The 24,563-nt window shown below is 40.0% G+C and overlaps 1 protein-coding gene across 4 annotated transcripts in view; it reads right to left on the minus strand.

Moving 5' to 3' along the window:
- Positions 1-2,157: 2,157 nt before the first annotated feature.
- The window catches only part of TAOK3 (TAO kinase 3), a 280,331-nt gene continuing 257,925 nt past the window's right edge, over positions 2,158-24,563 (minus strand). For all 4 annotated transcript variants that reach the window (XM_075835361.1, XM_075835369.1, XM_075835388.1 and 1 more), the window contains 5 exons: positions 18,591-18,794; positions 17,390-17,629; positions 15,935-16,147; positions 14,261-14,443; positions 2,158-3,597 (listed from right to left, as the gene is read on the minus strand). In XM_075835361.1, coding sequence (XP_075691476.1) covers positions 3,436-3,597; positions 14,261-14,443; positions 15,935-16,147; positions 17,390-17,629; positions 18,591-18,794 — 1,002 coding nt within the window. In that variant the 3' untranslated portion in view covers positions 2,158-3,435. The remainder of the gene's footprint in view (positions 3,598-14,260; positions 14,444-15,934; positions 16,148-17,389; positions 17,630-18,590; positions 18,795-24,563) is intronic.

Below are 24,563 nucleotides of genomic sequence, written 5' to 3' on the forward strand. Positions count from 1 at the left end.
GTTCTAGAAGTGCATGAAAGCTTATTGAACTCCATATTATAGATTTACGTACCCAGTCCTGGTTTTACATTTCTATTCCAGCTCCTAGAAGATCTGTATAAATATTGCACTTACAATTCCCAGTCTTAGTTAATACATCATCGTACACAAAATACCACCATTTTTATGTTGGTCCAGAAATTTCCAATAGCTCTTCAAATATTTAATTTATCACAAATAATAAATCCATCTGTATCAATTTTCAGGTTTATTTGTGTATTATTGTGCCAATTCCCAAAAACTAAATACTGCAAAATATTGTATATGCTTCACCTTAAATTCAGGTTTCTCATCATTACAAGGATGCACTCAAATGATGAAAACAATCTGATAGTTTTTTTGTTCTTTTTCAGATACTGGCTTTGGTGTCCAAAAATCATCATCATCAATATAATGGACAAATTTCCATATAAAATATTCTGTTAATAGATTCAGTCTATGAACTCAAAGCAAATAGTCATGAAATAAGTAAACACAAAATAAAATTCAAAGATTAGGAGTTTCAAAATTGTACACTTTTTATGTGACAGGTGCAGTACGGCAAAAATGTGTCTCTTTGTGAACATACAGTTACATATATCCATAAAGAACAGACGATTCTATGAATTAGTAACTGCATTGAATGTGTACCGAAAACGTAAAATTCCAGAGGACTTCTTCCCATCTAATTCGTGAGGACCAAGATGTACTAAGCCAGAGTAGAAGTAAATAATCAGAAGTTTGAACAATTGAAATCCAAACAGAATAAAGCTGTAATTGCCACTCAGAAAGGCAGTGACCAGGACATCTTAAAATAAAAAAATAAAAAAAAGTAATTTTTATTGTTTGAGACTTTTTTTTTTTTCTGATTCAAATGTTAACAATAGTAATAAAGTCTCCAACTCATTTGTGGCAAAAATAATCTGCAAAGTTTCTTTTTTTTTTAATAATATTCTTGAACAAATACAATACATTAATTGTCTAACAGCATTTTCTTTACATACTTTTCATCTTCAAAAATATTTTCTCTATAGAAGATGTTTTATTTTTTGTATTTTTATTAATTTTTATGAATGCCTTAAAACGCTGCTTTGAGGAAACACTGACTCAGTACATCACAGCCATCGCCTATTCAATTTTAATGCCCCTTCCCAAAATAGAAAAGAAAATACATGAGGTGGAAAAGAAAAGAAAAAAAAAAACAAACCCAAAAACTTCAAACATACACTACTCTTGTCCTCACAGCTTTGAACGTTAAAGTAAAAAATTTCAGTGGGCCACAACATTGAACAAGTGCTCCCAAATAGGGTAATTCCTTCCAAGCTTCCGATTAAAAAAAAATGATGGTGGTGGGAATAGGGTGTATATACAAAATGTAACCGTAGAGGCATTTATTCACAGTTTGTAATTTTTGTAAAATTAGGATTTCATATGTCTAAATCAGGAGTAGGGAAGGAATAATTGTAAACCTTCGCCCTTGAGTACTCTTTTCAAGTCCAGTTTTCCAAGTGTTGCGTCAATACCTAGCCACATGAACTGACTGTGCTCAGGCAATGACACTTAAATACAACCTATTACAGGCATTGAAGAGAGGGATGAAAAATACAATCATTTTTTCTTTTTTTGTTACCAATCTTTAAACTGCTGTATTACCAGATACACAGTGTAAATAAACTTTTTTTTTTTCCTTTTTACATCCTGGTATACATTAGCAATATATTGCAAAGGTTTAGCAAAAGTTATTCTTTGGCACAATAAAGTACCAAAGCCTTGGAGTAAATAGTGTATTTTGGTCTTAATTTCCCAGCTGCCTTTTGTCAGTAAGAATACGTCTGGTATATACATATAAGAAAACCAGGACTGGAGTAGCTGATTTAGAGCCAAAAGTGCATTGAAAATTCAAAGTCAATTTCTGCTCCTGACAGCAAAAGTTTTCTAAATAAAATAAAAAACGTAACAAAAAAAGAAATGAAAAAAACAAACAAACAAAAATAAAAAAATTATATATTTTCACAAGACATTCTACCCACCCCGTCTGCCCAAACAACCCCCCCCCCCAGTTCTGCTTCTCCCCCCCCAACAATATGTCTATATATATATACAACATGATTGGTTTCTGTAAAATGTATCAAACCTCAATAGTTTAATAAAATCTCTTCTTTTTTTATTCCTGACGAACAAATACCAAAAAAACAACAATGTTTAACGCAGCAGCAGTAACCTTAAGGCTGCAGTTTTATGCTTCTCTCTCTCTTATGTATTAAATTGTATATATATATATATTATTTTTTTTTGCTTGTACTTTAACAGAACAAAATGTTAGCAGAAACCAACAGATATGCACATTTTTGTTGGTTTGTCATTAAGTTTCTCTTCTCTGTTCTCTCTAGTCTCTCAAATGTGTTATTGAACATCAATAAATTAATCTCTTCATCCCTGAGTTTTAGTTTGAAGTGTGAGGCACTTTAGAAGATTGGAAGGTTTGTCTTCGCTAGATACTGACCCAGTATAAAAGAGGCGTTTTCTTGGTAACCAAACTTCTGAAAGTGCCAAAAACGACCCCACTGTTAAGACCAGGTAAAAGTCATAACCAGATCTTACTTAAACACCACCACTAAACTGGCTCAGGGCTGAAGGGGTTAATCACAGACTGACAACTGATGTGCATCATGGGTTATGAAACCGGCTAATATCGTGGGCAGCCATCTTCCACAAAGTAGGACTTTTAACTGCCGGACACATAGGTAAGTCCCAGCAGAGGCATTGTGAACACATAGCTTTTACCCCTCCGAGTACTCCAATACACCAGGGACTCACACTTCTCACCTTTGTCCAAATACAGGCTAATAGACACATAACCCTCACAAGCCCTCCAATAGAGGCATAGGAAATACATACCTCTCAATCCTCACACTGAGATAAAAAGCACATACCTCTCACCATCTTCCCCAAGGAACATCATGGACAAAACTTTGAATAATCAAGTTATCTCTTTCCACAAAAGGGGTTATGAATAAAGGAAGAGTTTCGACACAAAACACAACTGTTACTTCAAGACTCCTTCCCGCTGTTTGAATCTTCGGTTTGTATAACAAGCACCAATGTTCTGATGGATTGAAATTTTGAGTGACAATCAGGGACACTTGAGAGGTATGCCAGGGAGCTTGCTCCGTGCTCAGATTTGCCCAGAGGCACCCTGGTGAGTAAAAAGAATTACAGGCACTAGTGTCCGACGGACGTCAGAGATAGATAGAGACAGAGAGAGAAAGAGAGAGAGATAGAAAGGGAGGGAGAGAGAGAGAGAGAGAGAGAGAGCACGCCCGTTAAAATGGGGAATGTACGTTTTGCAGGTTCTCCTTGCTGTCATTGTTAATAATATTATTGTTCTTTTATTTGAATGGCAAAAACTGGCCTCTCTCATCTATAGTCCTCCTTGGGATATTCTAACGTCACCAGATTTCCAAAGCCCATCCGTAAACTTTCCATATCAAAGGTTTCAATTTCCCTTTCTTGGCGTTCAAATAGATGCTTGATCCTCTCGCTGCGCTCCTTTTGAAGGGCTGCCAACTCTTCTTCAATCTAAAACAAATAAGAAGCCGCCCTTTTATGCTATAGAAAAATATTTCAGCATTTTGTTTAACTTATTTTGTTCCATGCACAATAAAACTATATAATATACAATATCAAATTCTAGATGTCCAAATCTTTATGAAGCTTATCTCGAAGTTATTTAAGTAAAAGGCTGGATTTATTTCTCATCCACATATCTAAGGGTCCACGGAGAAGGATGCTAAGTACTGCACCAGACAAAGTCATGGGCTGCTATGAACTGCAGCGACAGCATTGTTTGGCATAGCTGGGAATTCTGGCCTTCAGTGATTGGCTGGATGCCTTCAGCCAGTCAGATGGGACCAGTGGTGACATCACCTGTTGCTAGGAGTTTCCAGTACAGGATTGTTGGTAAAGAGGAATAGCAGATTTTAGGAGCATGTATATTAATATAAATCCTTCACTTCAGGATTGCATGTGCATATAATGCAATGTCTCTTATTCTAACTATAACATTTATTAGACCATGGATTTATCACTGTATAGAATTATTCAGAAGTCTTTATGCATCGAACACATACCTTTATTTCTTGATACAGGTATAAGAGCTTGTATTTGTTAGCATATATGATGAAACAGAGTAGTGTTGCACGATGCACCGAAATAGCGATACTAGTTCGATACCGTGCACCCTCAAGTAGTTCAATACCGTTATTTCATGTATTTCGATACTAAGCTGTGCGGCTGTACAGCTAAGTATAGTAACACATGAATGTTATTAGAGCGGGCCTGCGGCTCTGTAATGCAGTCATAGCCCGCTCCGGAGTCTTGACAAGTGTGCGCGCGGTCAGCATGTGTTGATGCCACCAGCGCTGCACTACTGAGCACCCACACTGAAGACAGAACATGGTGGGCACACTACAAAACACCCCCATGTTCTGTCTTCAGTGCCTGCGCCGACACTCATTAGCGCAGCGGCGGCAGCATCACCTCATGCTGACCGCGCGCGTACACACACTTATTGTCAGAAGCGGGGCAATGGCTGTATTACACAGCCGCAGCTGAAACCTCTGATCGCCGCAACTATTTCCCCGAATGCTGCGATCAAAGCTGACCACAGCATTAAAGTGAAAAATGACAAGTGCGATGCCCTTTGGATCGCATCACTGGGAATCCCTGTGACGCAATCGAGGGACATACCATATATGGGCAGACAGCCCAGGGTCCATTGAAGGACCAAAGAGCTGTCTGACCATATTTCCTGTTAGGGCATACTTCGGTATGTCCTAGCAACTTCCCGTGTACACTCAGTACACAGGCTAATGTACTGGCATATATATATATATATATATATATATATATATATATATATATATATATATATATATATATATATATATATATATATATATATATATATATATATATATATATATATATCTATATCAGTACATTGTCTAAAAAAAATATAAATAAAGTAATGCTAAAATTAAAAAAAATACACATTTTTTTACAATAAACATTAAAATAAGTCTCAATACATAAAATATACACATTCAGTAGTGTCGCGACCGTAATAACAAATTTATAGCGTCATTTATGATGTTTACGCGGTTATAAAATAAAAACTGTTTTCTTTCACTTATTAATGTGAGGCACGAGGTCTTATGAATGTTGAACCTCCATGTGCCTCACTTTAATAGTAATTAACCCCATCATGTACCTCACACATTAACCCAATGTTGTCCATTATGACTGAGGAACATGATGGGGTGATTACTATTAATGTGAGGCACATGGAGGTTCAAAATTCATCACACCACGTGCCTCACATTTAAAAAAAACAAAAAAAAAACTTCTTCCATTTTTTATAGTGTTGGCAAAGTATCGTTTTGGTATCGCGTATCGCAATATTACACAAACTATTGGTATCGAATTCCAAATTCTGGTACCAGGCAAGCAAAAATGGACAGAAGCAGCACTTCCAAAAGGATCAGCTTTTTTTATTCACCTGTGCAACGTTTCAGTCCAACAGGACCTTTCCTGTTGGACTGAAACGTTGCACGGGTGAATAAAAAGCTGATACTTTTGGAAGTGCTGCCTCTGTCCATTTTTGCTTGCCTGATACCAGAATTTGAGAGAAGAGAAGTGTATGATGCTGACCAATCACTTCTCTCCATTCATGTCCATGTGTATTCACAGCACAGCGTGATCTCGCGATGCGGTCACATACACCCATAGTAACTTTACTGAAGTGTCTTGAGAGTGAATAGACATTGCCTCCAGACTGGATGCGATGTCTATTCACACTCCCGACACTTCGGTAAAGTCACTGCGGGACATACTCACGGCACAGCGTGATCTCATGAGATCACGCTGTGAATGACAGCACAGCGTGATCTCGCTATGCTGTGTGATTAAGTCCCACAGAAACTTTACCGAAGTGTCGGGAGTATGAATAGACATCGCATCCTGCCTGGAGGCAATGTCTATTCACTCTCAAGACACTTCAGTAAAGTTAATGTGGGTGTATGTGACAGCACAGCGTGATCTCGCGAGATCACGCTGTGCTGTGAATACAAATTGACATGAATGGAGAGAAGTGTATGACGCTGATTGGTCTGCGTCATACACTCTTTACAACGCCCACTTGGTCAAAAGTAAAAAAACGCCCAGTTGGGCATTAAGAAACTAATTAGCATAAATCTAAAATTGCTCATAACTTGCTCAAAAATGATAGTTTCAAAATGAAAAAACTCTTATCTACAGTACAGCGCCGATCAAATTATGTAGGAGATAGGGCACATATAATCTAGTGACAGAGCCTCTTTAACCTATTAAATGGTGCGATCAATCACGATCGCAGCATCTAACACTGTAAAAAGATGGGAGCACCCCCCTCTGAGAGCTCATCACCCCCCCTGCAACGCAATCGGGGGTGACTATGGTTGTCATGGCAGCCTAGGGGCCTAATGAGGGCCCCCAGGGCTGCCTTTCTTCATCTCCTGTTAAAGGAACAGTGTCATCACAATTTTTTTTTTAATATGTTAACGATGTTAGTGCTTTATTAAAAACGTTTGGATTAATTTGTGTGTTTGTGTGTTACTTTTTCTTATTTTTACACTTTTTCTTCCCTATGGGGGCTGCCATTTTTTTTTCCATTTCTGTATGTGTCGATTAACGACACATACAGACATGGAATACGGCAGCTCCAGTCCCATAGGGACTGCGAACGGGGCCCGTTCCATCCACTAACATGTACGCCGCTGTGTGGGAACGGCGCATGCGCCGCTCCCACACAGTTCAATTTGAAATGCACGCCGTGTAGCCCAGAATGTTACCAATAGAAACTACAGCTCGCTCCGCAAAATATTAGCCCTCATACTGCTAAATCCCCAGAAAAATGAAAAAGTTATCGCGATAGAATGTGGCGTAACAATTTGTTTCTTCCTTGTAAAAGTAGCAAAACAAAAAAAAATAGATAAATTTATTATCGCCGTAATTGTTTTGACCGGTAGAATAAAGTTAACATGCCATTTTTACATATATTGAGGAATCGCTGTTTTTTTCCTCTTCCACCCCACAAATATTTTTTTTACAGGTTCTCAATACATTATATGGTACAATAAATGGTGCCGTGAAAAACTACAACTCGTCCCGCAAAAAACAAGCCCTCATATGGTTTTACTTGGGTCAGCAGAGATGTTTTTTTTTGATGTTATTGAATTTGTATATTTTGCCAGTATTGATTTTTCCTTTCCACCCTTTACCTGTGTTTATGTACCCATAACCTTCCCCACATTCCTTATGTACCTGGTCTATTACCCAAAATTTATAAATAAATAAATCTACAAAACACAGAAAAATCCAGAAAATGGCTGTGAAGGGAAGGGGTTAACAAGAAAACAACTTTTAGGCCCTGTTCATATGGACTATTTTGGAGGCAGAAAAGGTCTTCAGGAGGCAGATTTTTACATGCCGTGAGATCTGCCGCAAGAAAGTGCAGGCAGATTTCGGCCGTGGCAATTGAGCGCCGCGGGCAAAAAGCGCAGTGCAGAACGCTTTCTCTGCCTCCCATTGATTTCAATGAGAGGTCAGAGACAGAATCGCAAGAAGAAAAAGCATGTTGCTTTTTTCCCCCCGCGAGTGGCTTAAATAGCGAAAAAATGCCTCCCATCTAAATCAATGGGAGGCCGTTTCGAGTGTTTATTTGGCGCTGATTTCTACACATCAAAATAAGCTGCAAAATACGCCATGTGAACAGGGTCTTATCATGCGACTTTTTTTTTTTACATGGTCTAATATTATGCTTGTGGATATTTGGTATAAATTATTTGTATAAAAGTGATATTCTATTTATGTATTGCATAAGAAAAATAAATAAATAAAATTCTATAGTAAAATATCAAATGCACTACACACAACTGCGTTTTGGTTTGTGGAGTTTTTGAAGGCAGATTTGTGGTCAGTGGCGTTTTCTTTCCAAACACAGCATGCTCTGGGTATGGTGTTTTTTTTTTTTCTGCCATTTTCTCCATAGGCCTCTCTATAGTACCTCAAAAACGCCAGGAAAAAGAAAGTGTACAAAATAACACCAACTGAAAAATGCCACAAAAAACCCTTAAAAACCGCCTGTTTCATGTTAATGCTGGCGTTCTTCTAAGCATCTTTTGATGCAGTTTAAAATGGCAGAGAAAAATCTGTGTGTGAAGGAGGACTAAAAACACCTTTAACATGGTTTTTAAAGAACTTCAGAAAATGTTTGAGAATGACTGGGAGTTAGTGTGAACAAGGCCTTATTCGGTTTTTCTGTCGCTAGTGTCTGGTCTGTTGGGGTTCCGATGACCTTTGAAAGCAAAAATATTGTCTGCAGTGTTACTGGACCCGTAACAAATCTTATTAAAGTCAATGGGCTCCATATTAAAAAGGAACAGTCAAAGTGGTCATGGCTCCAATGAAAACAGAAGCTAGGACGCAAATGTAAACAGAGTTTTGCTATGGATTCCAAATAGAGCTGGGCAATAAATAAAAAAAACAAAACAATTCAGCACAATTAACCAAGGTCATGTTGCGCATTTCGGTTTTTTCAATTTTTTTTCTTGGTTTAACCCCTTTAAGGACCCTTTAATTGTGAAAAACACCAAAATTTAGCGAAAAATTACACAAATTAGCATTTTTCTAAATTTAAATGTATCTGCTTGTAAGACAGGCAGTTATACCACACAAAATTTTTGCTAATTAACATCCCCTATATGTCTACTTTAGATGGGCATTGTTTTTTGAACATCCTTTTATTTTTCTAGAACGTTACAAGGTTTAGAACTTTAGCAGCAATTTCTCACATTTTCAAGAAAATTTCAAAAGGCAATTTTTACAGGGGCCAGTTCAGTTGTGAAGCGGATTTTAGGGCCTTATATATTAGAACCCCCCCCCCCCGATAAGTCACCCCATTTTAAAAACTTCACCCCTCAAAGTATTCAAAACAGCATTTACAAAGTTTCTTAACCCTTTAGACGTTTCACAGGAATTAAGGCAAAGTAGATGTGAAATTTTCACTTTTTTTTTTTTGCAGAAATTAATATTTCATCTATTTTTTTGTAACACAGAAGTTTTTACCAGAGAAATGCAACTCAATATCTATTGTCCAGATTCTGCAGTGTTTAGAAATACCCCACATGTGGCCCTAGCGTGCTAATAGACTGAAGCACCGGCCTCAGAAGCAAAGGAGCATCTAGAGGATTTTGGGGCCTCCTTTTTATTAGAAAATATTTTAGGCACCGTGTCAGGTTTGAAAGGCTCTTGCGGTGCCAAAACAGTGGAAATCCCCCAAAAGTGACCCCATTTTGTCAACGTTACCCCTTGAGGAAAATATCTAGGGGTATAGTGAGCATTTTGACGCCACAGATTTTTTTGCAGAAATTATTGGAAGTAGGCCGTGAAAATGAAAATGTAGGTTTAGCTAATTTTTTCTAATTTTCACAAGGACTAAAGGAGAAAATGCACCACAACATTTGTAAAGAAATTTCTCCTGAGTAAAACAATACCCCACATGTGGTCATAAACGGCTGTTTGGACACAGTGCAGGGCTTAGAAGGGAAAGAGCGCCATTTGGAGCTCAAATTTAGCAGGAATAGTTTGCGGAGAACAAGTCGTCGCATTTACAAAGCCCCTAAGGGACCAAAACTGTGAAAACGCCAAAAAAGTGACTCCATTTAGGAAACTACACCCCTTGAAGAATCCATCTAGGGGTGTAGTGAGCATTTTGACCCCACAGAGGTTTCATAGATTTTATTAGAATTGGGCAGTGAAGATAAAAAAAATAAATCATTTTTTTCCAATAAGACATAGTGTTAGCTCAAAATTTTTCATTTTCTCAACAAATAAAGGAATAAAAGAACCCCAACATTTGTAAAGCAACTTCTCCTGTGTACTGCAATACCCCATATGTGGCCATAAACTGCTGTTTGGGCACAGAGTAGGGCTCAGAGGGGAAGGAGCGCCATTTGCTTTTGGAGTACAGATTTTGCTGGATTGGTTACTGGGCGCTATGTCACATTTGCAAAGTCCCTGTGGGACCAAAACAGTGGATCCCCCCCAGAAGTGACCCCATTTTGGAAACTACACCCCTCAAGGTATTCACCTAGGTGTGTAGTGAGCATGTTAACCCCGCAGGTGATTGGCAGAAATTGGTATGCACTCGATATTGCAGAGTGAAAATGGGATTTTTTCCATAGATATGCCAATATGTGGTGCCCGGCTCGTGCCACCATAACAAGACCACACCCTTATTATTATGCAGTGTTTCCCGGTTTTAGAAACATCCTACATGGGCACTAATCTTTTGCCTGGACATTCGACCAGGCTCAGGAGTGAAACAGTACCATGTAAAAAATTAAGGCCTAATTTGGCAATTTACAAAGTGTTGGATCACAATTGCAGAGGCTCAGATGTGAAATAATAAAAGAAACTGCTGAGAAGTGACCCCATCTTGGAAACTGCACCCCTCAAGGCATTTATTAAGGGGTGTAGTGAGCATTTCCACCCCACAGGCCTTTTCCATGAATGATTGCGCTGCGGTAGGTGCAAAGTAAAAATTCATATTTTTCCCTAGCCATTTCAGGGGCAAATATGTCGTGCCCAACTTGTGCCACTGGAGACACACCTCAAAAATTGTTAAAAGGGTTTTCCCGGGTATGCCGATGCCATATATGTGGAAGTAAACTGCTGTTTGGGCACACTTGTAGGGTTCAGAATGGAGGTAGCACCATTTGGCTTTTGGAGTGTGGATTTTGCTTGGTAATAGTTTTGGTTTTGAGTCTTACTGGTGTTTCCGTTTATAATGTGGGGGTACATATAAGCCGGGCGGATTATATAAGGGGCATAGTCAGGTGGTACAATAATGGGGGAAAAAAAACTATTAAATAATCCATAGATTTGTTGTTACGCTGTGACACAATCCTTTCTGCACAGGCCGGTGTCGTACTGATAAATCCTTACTTCTCCCCCTTATGGTCTACACTTCGCACCTTTGCAGTTTGGGGAATTTTACTGGGAAAGTGTTGTCCTGGTATAATACGGGCACCCATTTTAGGGCCTTGATAATTCGCCACTTGAAACAGAAGAAATGTTCCCCTTGGGTCGGCACAACTGCATATTTTTTCTTTCCCGACTTATTGGAGCCTTAACTAATTTTATTTTTTCATAGACTTAGTAGTATGAGGGCTGTTTTTTTTTGCAGGACGAGGTGTAGTTTTTATTGGTACCATTTTGGGGTACGTGCGACTTTTTGATCACTTGTTATCCTTTTTTTTTGGGAGGCAAGGTGACCAAAAAAAAAAGCAATTCTGGCATATTTTTTTAGTTCTTTTTGTACCACGTTCACCACGCATCATAAATTACATGTTAATGTTATTCTGCGGGTCAGTCCGATTCCGGCGATACCTAATTTATAGCACTTTATGTTTTACAACTTTTTGCACAATAAAATAACTTTTGTAAAGAGAATGGATTTTTTTCTGTCGCCAAGTTGTGAGAACCATAGCTTTTTAATTTTTTAGTCGACGGAGCTGTATGAGGGCTTGTTTTTTGCGAGACGAGTTATAGTTTTTATAGGTACATGCGACTTTTTGATCACTTTTTATTTCAAGTTTTGGAAGACAAAGTGACCAAAAAATAGCAATTGTCAGTATTTTTGAGTTTTTTTTTTACGGCGTTCACTGTGCGGAATAACATAATATAAGATTTTTATAGTTCAGGTCGTTACGGTCTCAGCGATACCAAATATGTATGAGTTTTTTATTTTTTCAATAATAAATGACTTGATAAGGGAAAAAGGGCGATTGTGTTTTATGTTATTACTGGAAACTTTTATTGTATTTTTTACAACTCTTATTTTTACTTTTTTTACACTTTTCTTTAGTCCCACTAGGGGACGTGAAGGTCCAACGGTTTGTTTGATGTTCTAATACATTGCACTTCCTATGTAGTGCAATGTATTAGAACTGTCAGTTGTTCACTGACAGCAAAACGATCAGGCTCCGCCTTCCGAAAGGGGCATAATCGGCTTCCGTAATGGCAGATAGGAAGCCATTGTTAGGCCTCCTGTTGCCGTAGTAGCAGTCACCAGCCTTGCCATCTTATGGCAGGCTGTTGATTTGATACAAACCACTTTGATGCAGCGATTGCATTGGATCGCTACATTGAAGGGGTTAATGGCAGGAATCGGTTCCTGCCTTTACAGTGGGATGTCCGCTGTAACATACTTCTGAGCCGGCGCCATCTTGCCAATGGTACCGGAAACCTTTTGGGCCCCGCCGACAAGCGAGACATAGGAGGATTTAGTTTCTCGCTGACCGGGAGGCAAGTATTAGGCCTCCGATCGCCTTTGCAACCACCGGCAACCCAGCGATCACGTTGCTGGGGTGCTGATGGCTATAAACTCCTTACATGCTGCGATCTCTATTGAACTCAGCATGTGAGGGGTTAATTGGGCGGATCGGATGCTAGCTCCGGTCCTGGCCGATACCTCAGGGTGCCAGCTCTAACATACAACTGTCACCCGACTGTTATGTCGCTGGCTCAGCTCCATCTCCTTCACGTACATGCGGGAAGGGGTTAAACTGTATCTGCATCTTCAGGACGCAGATACAGTTGAATCCAATGGTAGAGCAGGGGACCGTAAGGTTCCTGGTCTACCATTCACTATGTATCGCCGACGCGAGGCAGTGACATCATCGTGGCTGTCTGCACCGAGCTGCGCAGAACGGAGGAGTAGAGGGATCTCTTCCACTCGTCCTTGCATTATACAGCGTGGTGGCAGCTATGGGGCATTATACTGTGTGGAGAGCAGCTATGGGGGCAGTATACTGTGTGGGGCATTATAATGTCTGGGGACAGTTAGAGTGGACATTATACTGTGTAGAGTGCAGCTATAGGGGCATTATACTGTGTGGAGGGCAGTTATGGGGGCATTATACTGTGTGGAGGGCAGTTATAGGGGCATTAAACTGTGTAGGGCAGTTATGGGGACATTATAGAATGTGGAGGGCAGTTATAGGGGGCATTATACCGTGTGGTGTGCAGCTATATGGGCATTATACTGTGTGGAGGGCAATTATAGGGGCATTAGACTGTATAGAGGCAGCTATGGAGGGATTACACTGCTGTGGGGCAGCTATTGGGGGATTATACTGTGTAGAGGGCAGTTATGGGGGGGCATTATACTGTGTGGGGGCAGTGTCAGGGATATATTATATACAGTAGTATACAACACGCTCAGGGGATATTAATTCAGTGGCATAGCACGCAAATTGTGGGCACGGCATTTAAAAAGGGGTGTGGCTTAAATTGTTCATTAATCGTAATCGAGGATACATGTTCAATTAATCGTAATTTTGATTTGGAAATCCACAAGATGCTCTAAAATCTGCACTGATGTTTGAATAAGGTTTTATAACCCAAAACACTTGTATTGTACGGCAGAGTTTTGTTGTCGAATCTGCAACAAATTCGCCGCATCTAAAAGTCGTTTATGATGCAAATTATCAGAATCAACAGAAGTGTAAATTTTTTGACAAATACATGCCAATAAGAGCAGGAGAGGATCACTAGCTCTTAAAAAGGTTTGCTTATCGTGGACATTCATGGCATATCCACAGGTATATGCCATAAATGTCAAATAGATGCCTCTGGGACCCGCACCTTTCTCTAGAACGGGGCCCCCTAAACCCCATTCTACTTTTCTCGGTTCCCACTGCCTCCTGGGCCACTCCATAATTTCCGACCATGCTTGCTAAGCTACGCTGTTTCCGTAACTCCCATAGAAGTGAATGGCAGTTACGGAAGCAGCGTAGCGCGCGAGCTACAGCGTTTCCGTAACTGCCATTCACTTCTATGGGAGTTAGGAAAACAGCGTAGCTAATTGCGCTACGCTGTTTTCATAATTTCCGTCTATATAATCAGGAAGTGGCTGGGAGAAAGGTGTAACGGGGCTTAGGGGGCCCCGTTTTAGTGATAGGTGTGGGTCCCAGAGGTGGGACCCGCATCTATCGGACATTTATGGCATATACTTTGGATATGCCATAAATGTCCCTGATGGGCAAACCCCTTTAAGTTGGACATACTAATGATACTACGAATCAAACATACATATGGAGATATCATATCCCAATTTAGCTGCAGAAAATATTTGTACCTTCTGTTCCAGGTGCGCTCTGCGAAGGGACACCCTCTGTTCCAACTTTTGCAGTTCACGCTCATGCTGTGCCTCTGTCTGCATCTTGATCTTGCTCTGGTAGGCATTGAGTAGCTCCATTTCCTGTTGAAGCTGTTGCCTCAGAGCCTGGCATTCTGCTTCTTGAGCCTCGTCCAAGCGCAACTGCAATGACCGTAACATAACAAACGTAAGAAAAACATGAAAAAATAGGGTTCACGGTTTGTATTTAGTAGATATCAACACATAAGATGTGGTTACATTTACCCAAGTTACCATAGACCAATTCAAACAAAGGATCAAGTGAGGAATAAACTCTTATACTCATGGCACATATTCCGATTAAAAACATCAACATTGGCTGTGTTCACACTGTAAATTTGTAGCAACATTTGCGATACAACCACAAAGCAGCAGCATTTTTGCTAAATTGTGGTATGGTAGTCAAAGCCACAATGAGTGAACATAGCCTTATAGTTGCATTTAATGGCAAAGTACAGCACAACCGAGTGACATCAAGAGTGTTGTATGTAATCCCTATATAGTTGTATTTATTAATTTTTCAACTATGTAACGCAGCACAACTTCTCCACATTTTAGTGCCTCTGGCAGATACTTCATGCAATGATAAGACCAAGGTGGGAAACCGTAATAACATCATTGCAATGTGCTAGACATCAGAAAAATTTGGTGTGTCCGATGGATGAAACCTGGTACTTCCCTGAGCACAGTTGTCGTGAACTGCAACTTCTAGGGTGGATAGGAAGAGCGCATAGCTTCCAGAGTTGTCCACATATGAGCAATATGTTCATAGATCCCCAAAAGTTAAATAAAAATAGAAGTAGACCCGGTGCCTCAAATAACAAATATCAAGTATCAAGTGCCACTAATTGGAGACAAAAGTTTCAGCTGAATTTTGCTTTGTATTGCTGGCTACACATTAAAAAGAACTACATCAGTTCTTTAGGAGACAGAGATCCACAGGATTATCAATGTTTGTTAAGAACATATTTATACATGTACAAATGTCCAGCTAGCGGTCTTTGCGGACACAAGATTATATATATATATATATATATATACACACACACATGACATCCATGTAAAGTAGGTGAACACATTTTAATAAACACTTCCTTGAAATAATTTTTTTTTTTTTAAATTCTATCTCTTGCAATGCAGCTATAGGTCTCCCATACGTGGTTGCACGAGTGCTGCGATACATTGTGCAAGAGTGACAGTGAGTGATGGTGCTTGCAAGATTGTGACGTGCCATCAGTGAGTGACATTGTTATAGCTACAGTGATGGGGAGTAGCTAAGAGGGAAAGCAAGGTAGTGTGTAAAAGGGAGTAATAAAAAGCATGTCAGTTTTGCAAATCAGGCGAAATCTTTTTATTTGGTGTGTCTTATGGTCAAGGCTGTATTATAGTCCAAAAGGGAATGGTAGGTTGAAGTGATCACTTTGTTAATTACTATGAACCCATCCTCACACTATTTAGCAACTACAAAACAGAATTCTTAGATTAGACTATTTTTTGGTGATTAAATACAGGATACATTTCTTTGAAACATATGGCTGCAACAATGCATCATTTGTGAATCAAGTCAATACCGCTTTATCTGGATGGATGAAAACAATTTATAGACTTGCTTACCGCCTGGGAGGCCATCATTTCATTGATGCTCTGCTCATACTGCTCAGCAAGGATGGCCAATTTGCGTGTCTGCTCGTCCTTCAGGGACTTGAGTATTGTCTTGTGCTCACACTTTGGGGATACCTCCAGCTGGTGATTCTTCAGGGCCTTGTACTGCTTGGTCTGCACTTTGCATGTGTCCTGAAACTGTTTCTTAATCTGCATTTCCATGACCTGTGTAATACAAATTCAATACAATTGCATATCGAGGAAAAACGATGTTCTCTGCAATGTTATTACTGCTTCAATGCCATTCTATTGCATTTTTTTAAATATATAATATAGAGCAGGGGTCTCAAGCACGCAGCCCGCGGGCCACATGCGGCCCCTGGGGCTGTAATCTGCGGCCCGCGGGACACAGAGCCGCTAGACTCTGGAAATCCCTGACATCGCTGTCCACATATGAACAGCGATGTCTGGGGCTTCCCCAGATCCTGAGTCCCGTGCAGAGCGCTAGTACCGGCTCTGCTCCGGGACTCCGCTTTGTGGAATTTCCTGACATCGCTGTCCATATATGGACAGTGTGTCAGGGTCTTCCCCAGAGCGGAGACCCGAGCAGAGCGCTAGTACAGGCTCTGCTCCGGGACTCTGTGGAATTCCCCAGAGTAGGAGTCCCAGTGATGTCAGGACCACAGCTGGAGGCCCAGTAAGAGCCTACTAGCGCTCTGCCCGGGACTCCAGCTCTGGGGTTGCCGCTGACATCTCTGTCCATATATGGACAGTGATGTCAGGAGCAGAGCTGGAATCCCAGGCAGAGTGCTAGAAGCGGCTCTGCTCCGGTACTGGACTGCACTGCGGCAGCATCTACAGAGGGCACTGCGGCAGCATCTACAGAGGGCACTGCGGCACTATCTAAAAAGGGGCTGCCCAATCTTGACATGTGTGTCTGCCAAACGCTGCTGACTGAGCCGCCGGACTGCATTTAGCGACACTTAAACTGGAAAACTGGATTGTTGAAATAAGCACGTGGAGAAATATATCAAATTTTAAACCTTGCGGTATTATTATAGCAATGTAGTATTAATTTTATAGTAATGTATTATTATTATAGTAATATAGTAATTCAAATAAGTAATTTATTAACAATAATTTTGTGTTGTATCAAATTTTAAAGTAATGCGGTCCGTCAACTTCCCATTTTTTCTATATGCAGCCCACATACCCTGCCGAGTTTGAGACCCCTGATATAGAGCATAAACTGGCAACAAAAAACTGGAGCCAACAAAAGGAATCTGGCATGATGCAATCCAATATGCCAATCCTCATTCCCTCCCTTACATCTGCCATCAGGGGACAATCAGGAGGGTCTACCTACAGAATAGAGGGTCGGCAAACTTAATCTAATGTAAATGGGCAGCTAGAGTGCATAAACATACACAATATTATATAAACACATATTATAGAAATGGAAAATACCTTGAGATTCTTAGGTTGCTGCCGGAGTTCCATCACATGTTTCCGATGCAACTCCCTTTCCCTGCGCTTGTTGTATTCCAGTTGATTCTCCAGTTCAGTTTGATGCTGCAGACGTATAAGGTCCATCCGAAGTTTCTGCAACATGTGCAGCTGCCGGTACTCCAGCTCCCGAGTTGACTCGTCGTGCCGGATTAACATGGCATGCTCCATTTCTTTCTGGGTTCGCTTTTTATTGAGCTCCTGGTAAGAATATTATAGTTATATGCAAATACCACAAACAATTGGAGGGTGGAAACCTAACCGCACTGTCCATCTACTTTCTACGAATATAAACGCTGCCTTATGGGATAGCTGCTCTATTCCTATTACTTACATTGCAATATGGCTGAAATATTCAGCACTGTTGGTCCTTTCAGAACACATTAAAGGCTACGTACAACTTTGAAATAGTCATATATATATATATATATATATATATATATATACATACATACATACACACATATACTGTCTTTGGTGCAACTTTCTAAATACTCTTTATTAAAGATTTGTACTTTTTGAGATACAGCTGCTTTGTATCCTGTATACAAAGCAGCTGTATCTCGCGCTGAGACCTGGATCCATCAGGTCAGCGGCACTGATGGGTTGAGAAAGTTGCAGCAAACACACCGATGGACATTTTTATAAAAAAAAAAACAAAAACAAGATTTCAAAGGTGTACATAGCCTTGAAGCTAGAAAATTGCTTATTCTCACATCATTTAACATTATTTTGTCACTGATGTCTTGACTTGCTGACTCCTCCTGTTTTTCTCCATAGTGGACCATACTGGGCCACTTTATCATCTATCATCCCTTAGCACACTGTGGTCTTTCTACTTTGACTACAGCAGACCTATAAAGATGCATGAAAACAAATAGTAAACAGGAAATTATACATATCAAAAGAAGAAAAACAAACATTAAACAAGTTTTAGAAAAAAAGGTGTAAAATAAAGATAACCCGGTATCACTTAAATAGTACCTTAGTATAATATATATTCATTAAATGCCCAATTGCATAGAACTTTATTGTTGGAATAATAGTCTCTTTTATACTTTGCCATGAAAATTGTGGGCACTGCAGGTATATGTGCGCTGTACTTAATTGCAACTTACAAAGGGATTGAGAAGTATGCAGCTACAAAAGTAAAGAATTTTACCTCACGGATGTGCTGCTGCTCAACTTCATGCCTTTTAATCATTATCTTCCTCTTGAAGAGTCGGCAATTTTTCTCATAGTACAGTCTCTGTTGGCTAAGGAGTTGAGCTTCCTCCTCAGCCTGAGTGTGCTGGAGGTTCTCTTTATGCTTTGATATGCGTTCCTGTTTTTCTTTCTTGGGCGTGCTATGGTCCTCATTCATTTCCTGCATGTAAGATGTGACCAGTCATGAACATTGGATTTTATACTTTTACATACATAATCTACTATACTAAAGTACGACCATAGTTTTGTTATGATTAACGGGGAGCATTCACCGTCTGTGTTCCATCCGTATATTCCTAGCCATATATGTGGGAGCTACTCCCTAAAAGAAGAAAGTATGTCCTCAACTGGAAAAACATAAAAACAAAAACACACGGCTACAAATGGCTTGATAACCATGTTAAAAAGGGTAGTCGAGTCTTATGTAAATTAAGTTGAATTATTGCACACTGGCTTCAGGTTTCCAGTTTTTACAAGATAAAAACATTTCCCCGTTAGACGCGTCCTAATCCTTTTGGTTTTACTTCCATTGAATTCGGTGTGCGTCAGCTAATGAATAGAATAGCGCGTAAGGTTACGCAATTCTGACCTAAAGTCAACAGGAACCTGATGGAAAACAATGTGATCATAGCCTTAAGGGGTTGCCCCAGAATGGAAAATGATCACCTATCCACAGAAACCCGATCGATGGAGGTCCCAGTGGTGGGGCCCCCAGCAATTGGACAATTATTACCTATGCTGTGGTTAGGTGATAATTGTAGATTTTGGTACAACCCCTTTAAAGGTTATGCAACTTAGTTGTGATTAAACTCCCCCAATGTATGTACCTAGTACAAAGAAAAGGTGGTGGAGCTGCATATAGCAACCTATCAGGTTGCTTATATCATTCTCAAAAACGGCATCTGGTTAGTTGCTATAGGCGACTGCTCCACTTCTCCTTAAAGGGGTTTGACCATCAGGTACATTTAAGGCATATCCTAAACCCTGTTCTAACTTCCCCACTGTCTGCTGCCACTTGTAATTCCTGACCATGTAATCCAAAAACAGCGTAGCTGAGCTACGCTGTTTCCGTAACTCCTATAGAAGTGAATGGCAAATTATTACGGGAACAGCATAGCTCGAGTACTACGCTGCTTCCGTAACCGCCATTCACTTCCATGTGAGATACAATTGGCAGCGGGAAGCAATAAAAGGTAGAACAGGGTTTAGGGGTCTAGGGTACGGGTCCCAGAGGTGGGACCTGCATCTGACATTTATGGCATATCCTGTGGATATGCCATAAATGTCCCTGATAGGCAAACCCCTTCAAGAGCCTGTGATCCTTTAACAATAGTTTTGATAATTCTTTTCCTCACCATTTGATAAGCTCTGCCTGCAGTCAGTAAATGGAAAAAGTTGACGACCGTATAAAACTAATATACTGCTGTAAATGCTCATCTGAAAAGAATGACGTCTAGGCAATCATCTGTGAGCTATATAGTTTGGATTCCTTTATTATAGCGCTTACCAATACTCGTGGATTGTAGCAAAACCTCAGAACAGGAGTGAGATGATCTCACAGAGGATTGCCTATACTATAGTCTTTGTAGCAAACACTGAGAAATATTCGTTTTAGAGACCTTGAAAATGGAACTGAAACAAATACAAATCATACAATGGCGTCTGGTTCCAATATTTTTAACATCCAATGGTCTCACCTGGGTCATTGCAGCTTAAACCACATTTTATACACAATGCCACACAGTCTGCGGCACATGGGATTGGCTGGAAAATCCAGCCAATCAGCATGGTAAAAACACCTTTATTACTGAAGTGCATGCACTAATGGGCTGTCTAGTAGCGCCTCACCACAGTACAGTACAGGGCAAGAGTAGTCAAATACGAAATAATCTTTTTATATTTGGTATCGACGCAATTTTAAAGACCTGTAGAATAAAGTTACCATGTTCTTTATATCGCACGGTGCATACCGTATTTCTCCTGTCAAAAAATAAATAAAAATGTAATGATAGGTTATGCCTTTTGAGATGTGATGAAAAAACAAAAATTTAAGATTGCTGCGTCCTGAATATTTGCATGTAACGGTAGAATGGGTCCTAAGCAGGTGTACTGTACAGGACTCTGAAGAAGCTGCCGTCCTCAACAAAGAAAGTGATTAGTATGTCGGGACTTGCTCCATCTGTATTAGTTATCTGCATTCTTGTCTATCTTTGTTTTTTCTTATTTTGGGAAGACATTTTGGGGGGTTAAAAACCAATTACTAGTTTTCCATAGACTTATGGTCTCAAGTTACAGTATTTTCAGCTTGCAATAGTTGTCCGGGAACCAATATTATAACTTGAGGGACCACTGTACACCGGATAAGACCCCATGCACATGACCGTAGTTTTCATCCGTAATTACCGATGAAATTGTGGACCCATTGATTTCTATTGGTCACGGACACCTTTCCGTATATTTACGGATGTGTGTCCGTTCCGTAGAAATAATCCGCAAAATATAGACCATGTCCTATTCTTGTCCACAATTGCGGCACAGACTACACAACTTCGACAACTCCAGACACGTGTGGATGTATATCCGTAACCGTCAGATTCGTATTTGCAGAGAGTAAAAACCCTTAAGTTCATGTGCGTGAGGTTTTAAAAACATATTTGCAGAACATAGTTACGCTGTATTTACGTAACACTAGAAAAGCTAACTCCTTAAGGACCAAGCCAAGTTTGGCCTTCAGGACCACACAAAACATTTTTAATCTCGGCCTTCCGGAAAGAAATATGTTTTTTTATTTTTCTACAAATGCAGCAATTTGGGGTATTGTTTTTCTGCCTGACAAGTTGTAGCTCCTACACGTTATATTTTTAGGTATGTATGTGTCCGTATTCATTTTGTATGCATTTAATGGGGGGGGGGGGGGGCAGGCAAAAATAATGAAAATAAAATCCCACATTTTCTTCTTTCTATCGTTCATTTCTGACATAAAAGAAGTGTATCCTTTTAGGCTAAGTCATCGCAGAATGGAAAAGCTGGGGACTTTACCTGCTGATTTGCGCAGGTAAAATCTGCAGTGGATTACAGTGGCAGGCAAGCGGATGAGATTTAAAAAGTAATCTGTAGTGCAGATTAAAAACTACAGCATGTAAATTACTGTTGCAGAAAAACCACAGATTTGTTTGAGATTTACACCATTTAATTCAATGGGAACGAAAAAACCTGCAACTAATTTTATGGATTTCAAAACCGTTGAGTTTTTTGTTATTTTCAGGAAAATCTGCAGTGGCAATTCTGCACAATACGATATGGATTTTTGGTTGGATTTGCAGAATTATCTGCATTAAATATGTTGTGTAAAAAATAAATACATTTATATACATCTATACCTATGCTGATTTCCTTTTCCAGCAGGACTTGGCACCTGCCCACACTGCCAATAGTACCAATACCTGGTTTAATAACCACAGTATCACTGTGCTTGATTGGCCAGCAAACTCCCTGACCTGAACCCCATAGAGAATCTATAGGGTATTGTCAAGAGGAAGATGAGAGACACCAGACACAACAATGCAGACGAGCTGAAGGTCGATATCAAAGCAACCTGGGCTTCCATGACACCTCAGCAGTGCCACAGGCTGATCACCTCCATGCCACGCCGCATTGATGAAGTAATTCATGCAACAGGAGCCCCGATTAAGTATTGAGTGCAGATACTGGACATACTTTATTAGGCAAACATTTCCATATTAAAAATCATTTTTGAAATTGGGCTTATTTAACATTCAAACTTTGAGACACTAAATTTTGGCTTTTCATTAACGGTTACCCGTAATCAACATTAAAAGAAGAAAACGCTGGAAATAGATCACTCTGTGTGTAATGAATCTATATAATATATGAGACACACTTTTTGAATTGAATTACTGAAATAAATTAACTTTTTGATGATATTCTAATTCATTGAGAAGGACTAGTATATACGGGAAGGTGTCCGGACAGTAGAAAGTTTCCGTAAAAAACTAGGACAGCCTATTTTTTTTATTTTACGGACTGTGCTTCCATACTTTATAATGGGGGCACGGCCCACAAATGCGGGTGACTGTCTGCAGCCGGCCATGCCCATAATCACGGACCGCGATTACGGGCACGGTGCTGTGTATGGGACATAACAGGCTTGTACAAGAGATAGCTCAGGGGACCTTCATCTAGTCTTAGCAGAAGAAATTACAGAAAAAAAAAATATGATATCACCCTGGTGCTGCTAGGAGTTCTTTAAAGAGGCTCTGTCACCAGATTCTCAAATCCCTATCGCCTATTGCATGTGATCGGCGCTGCAATGTAGAGAACAGTAACGTTTTTTTTTTTTAAAAACGTTCATTTTTGGCCAAGTTATGAGCTATTTTATATATATGCAAATGAGCTTTAAAATGGACAACTGGGCGTGTTTTTTTTCGTATGTCCAACTGGGCGTGCATTGTGTTTTTAACCGGGCGTGTTTACGTGTATGACGCTGACCAATCAGTGACCAGTCAGCGTCATACACTCCTCTACATTCATTTACTTTTCTGTGAGATTTCCAGCAAGGGAAACGAAATCTCGTTTACCTCCGTAATCTCGCGAGATTACGCGTGGTTTGCTGTAATCTCACAGAAAAGATTCAGAAGTGTCAGGATTCTGAATACACATGACGTCCAGGCTGGATGTCATGTGTATTCATTATCAGGACACTTGTGTATGTGGCTGCACATCGTTCTAGTAAGAACGCTGTGCTGCTTGTAAATGAATGGAGAGGAGTGTATGACGCTGACTGGTCACTGATTCGTCAGCGTCATACAAGTAAACACGCGCAGTTAAAAACACAATACACGCCCAGTTGGACATACGAAAAAAAAAACACGCCCAGTTGTCCATTTCAAAGCTCATTTGCATATATATATATATATATAAAATAGCTCATAACTTGGCCAAAAATGAACGTTTTAAAAAAATAAATAAAAATAACTTTACTGTTATCTACATTGCCGATCACATGCAATAGGCGATAGGGATTTGAGAATCTGGTGACAGAGCCTCTTTAAGGTTGTTCAAGGAGTCAAAGAGTCAAGGATCCTCCAGCTCTTATTTCCATGCACTTCCAAACAACACTTGTGTCGTTTAAGGTATTTAATAATATCTTAAACTACACAATCCTTAGTGTCTGACTTCCTACGATGTTGCAACAGACTTGAACAATCTTAGTGATTGCTTTAACCTTATGACAAGGCATCATGACTCCGCCCCATTTTGGCAGGTTTTTCCACTTTTTTTTAGAATTCTGTATGTATATAACACCTTGCAAGGGGCTTCTTTTACCATTTGTATTTTACCTGAGTAACAGGCCGGTCCGGCCTTGAAACGTGTAGCATCTTATACAAATAAAGCATATGGAAAGAAGAGTTGGAGGATCCTTGACTGACTCGTTGAACAACCTTAAAACTCCTAGCAGCGCCAGGGTGATATCAGTTTTTTCTGCTATTGAACCTGGACAATCGCGATCCATACCGGAACCCAGGCTGCAGCGTCATTTGGATAGATGCACTATTGGATGTTGTGCTCCTAGCACAACTTGATCAGGTTATCAGAACTGATCACCCTCTTGTCCCCCTCTCCATTTTACCGTTTGATATGTGCGCTCTGCTTTTTTTTATTTATTTTCATCTAGTCTTAGACGGCCTCCATAGTGACATTTAATTTTTCAGTGGCAGCTGGAGAATGGCTATGTATGACAGTTGTCCACCTGACTGTCATTGCATGGGCACAGTGACAGTGCCCATGCGATCATAATGACATAATAGTACGCCATGGTGCCTCAATTACATTGGGCCATTGACATACTATGAAGCCATTTGTGTGTTAAATCAGATCCGTCAGATTTTTATGCTGCCCTGAGCAGCAT

The sequence above is a fragment of the Rhinoderma darwinii genome, chromosome 1 (assembly GCF_050947455.1).
Source record: "Rhinoderma darwinii isolate aRhiDar2 chromosome 1, aRhiDar2.hap1, whole genome shotgun sequence".
Lineage (NCBI taxonomy): Eukaryota > Metazoa > Chordata > Amphibia > Anura > Rhinodermatidae > Rhinoderma > Rhinoderma darwinii.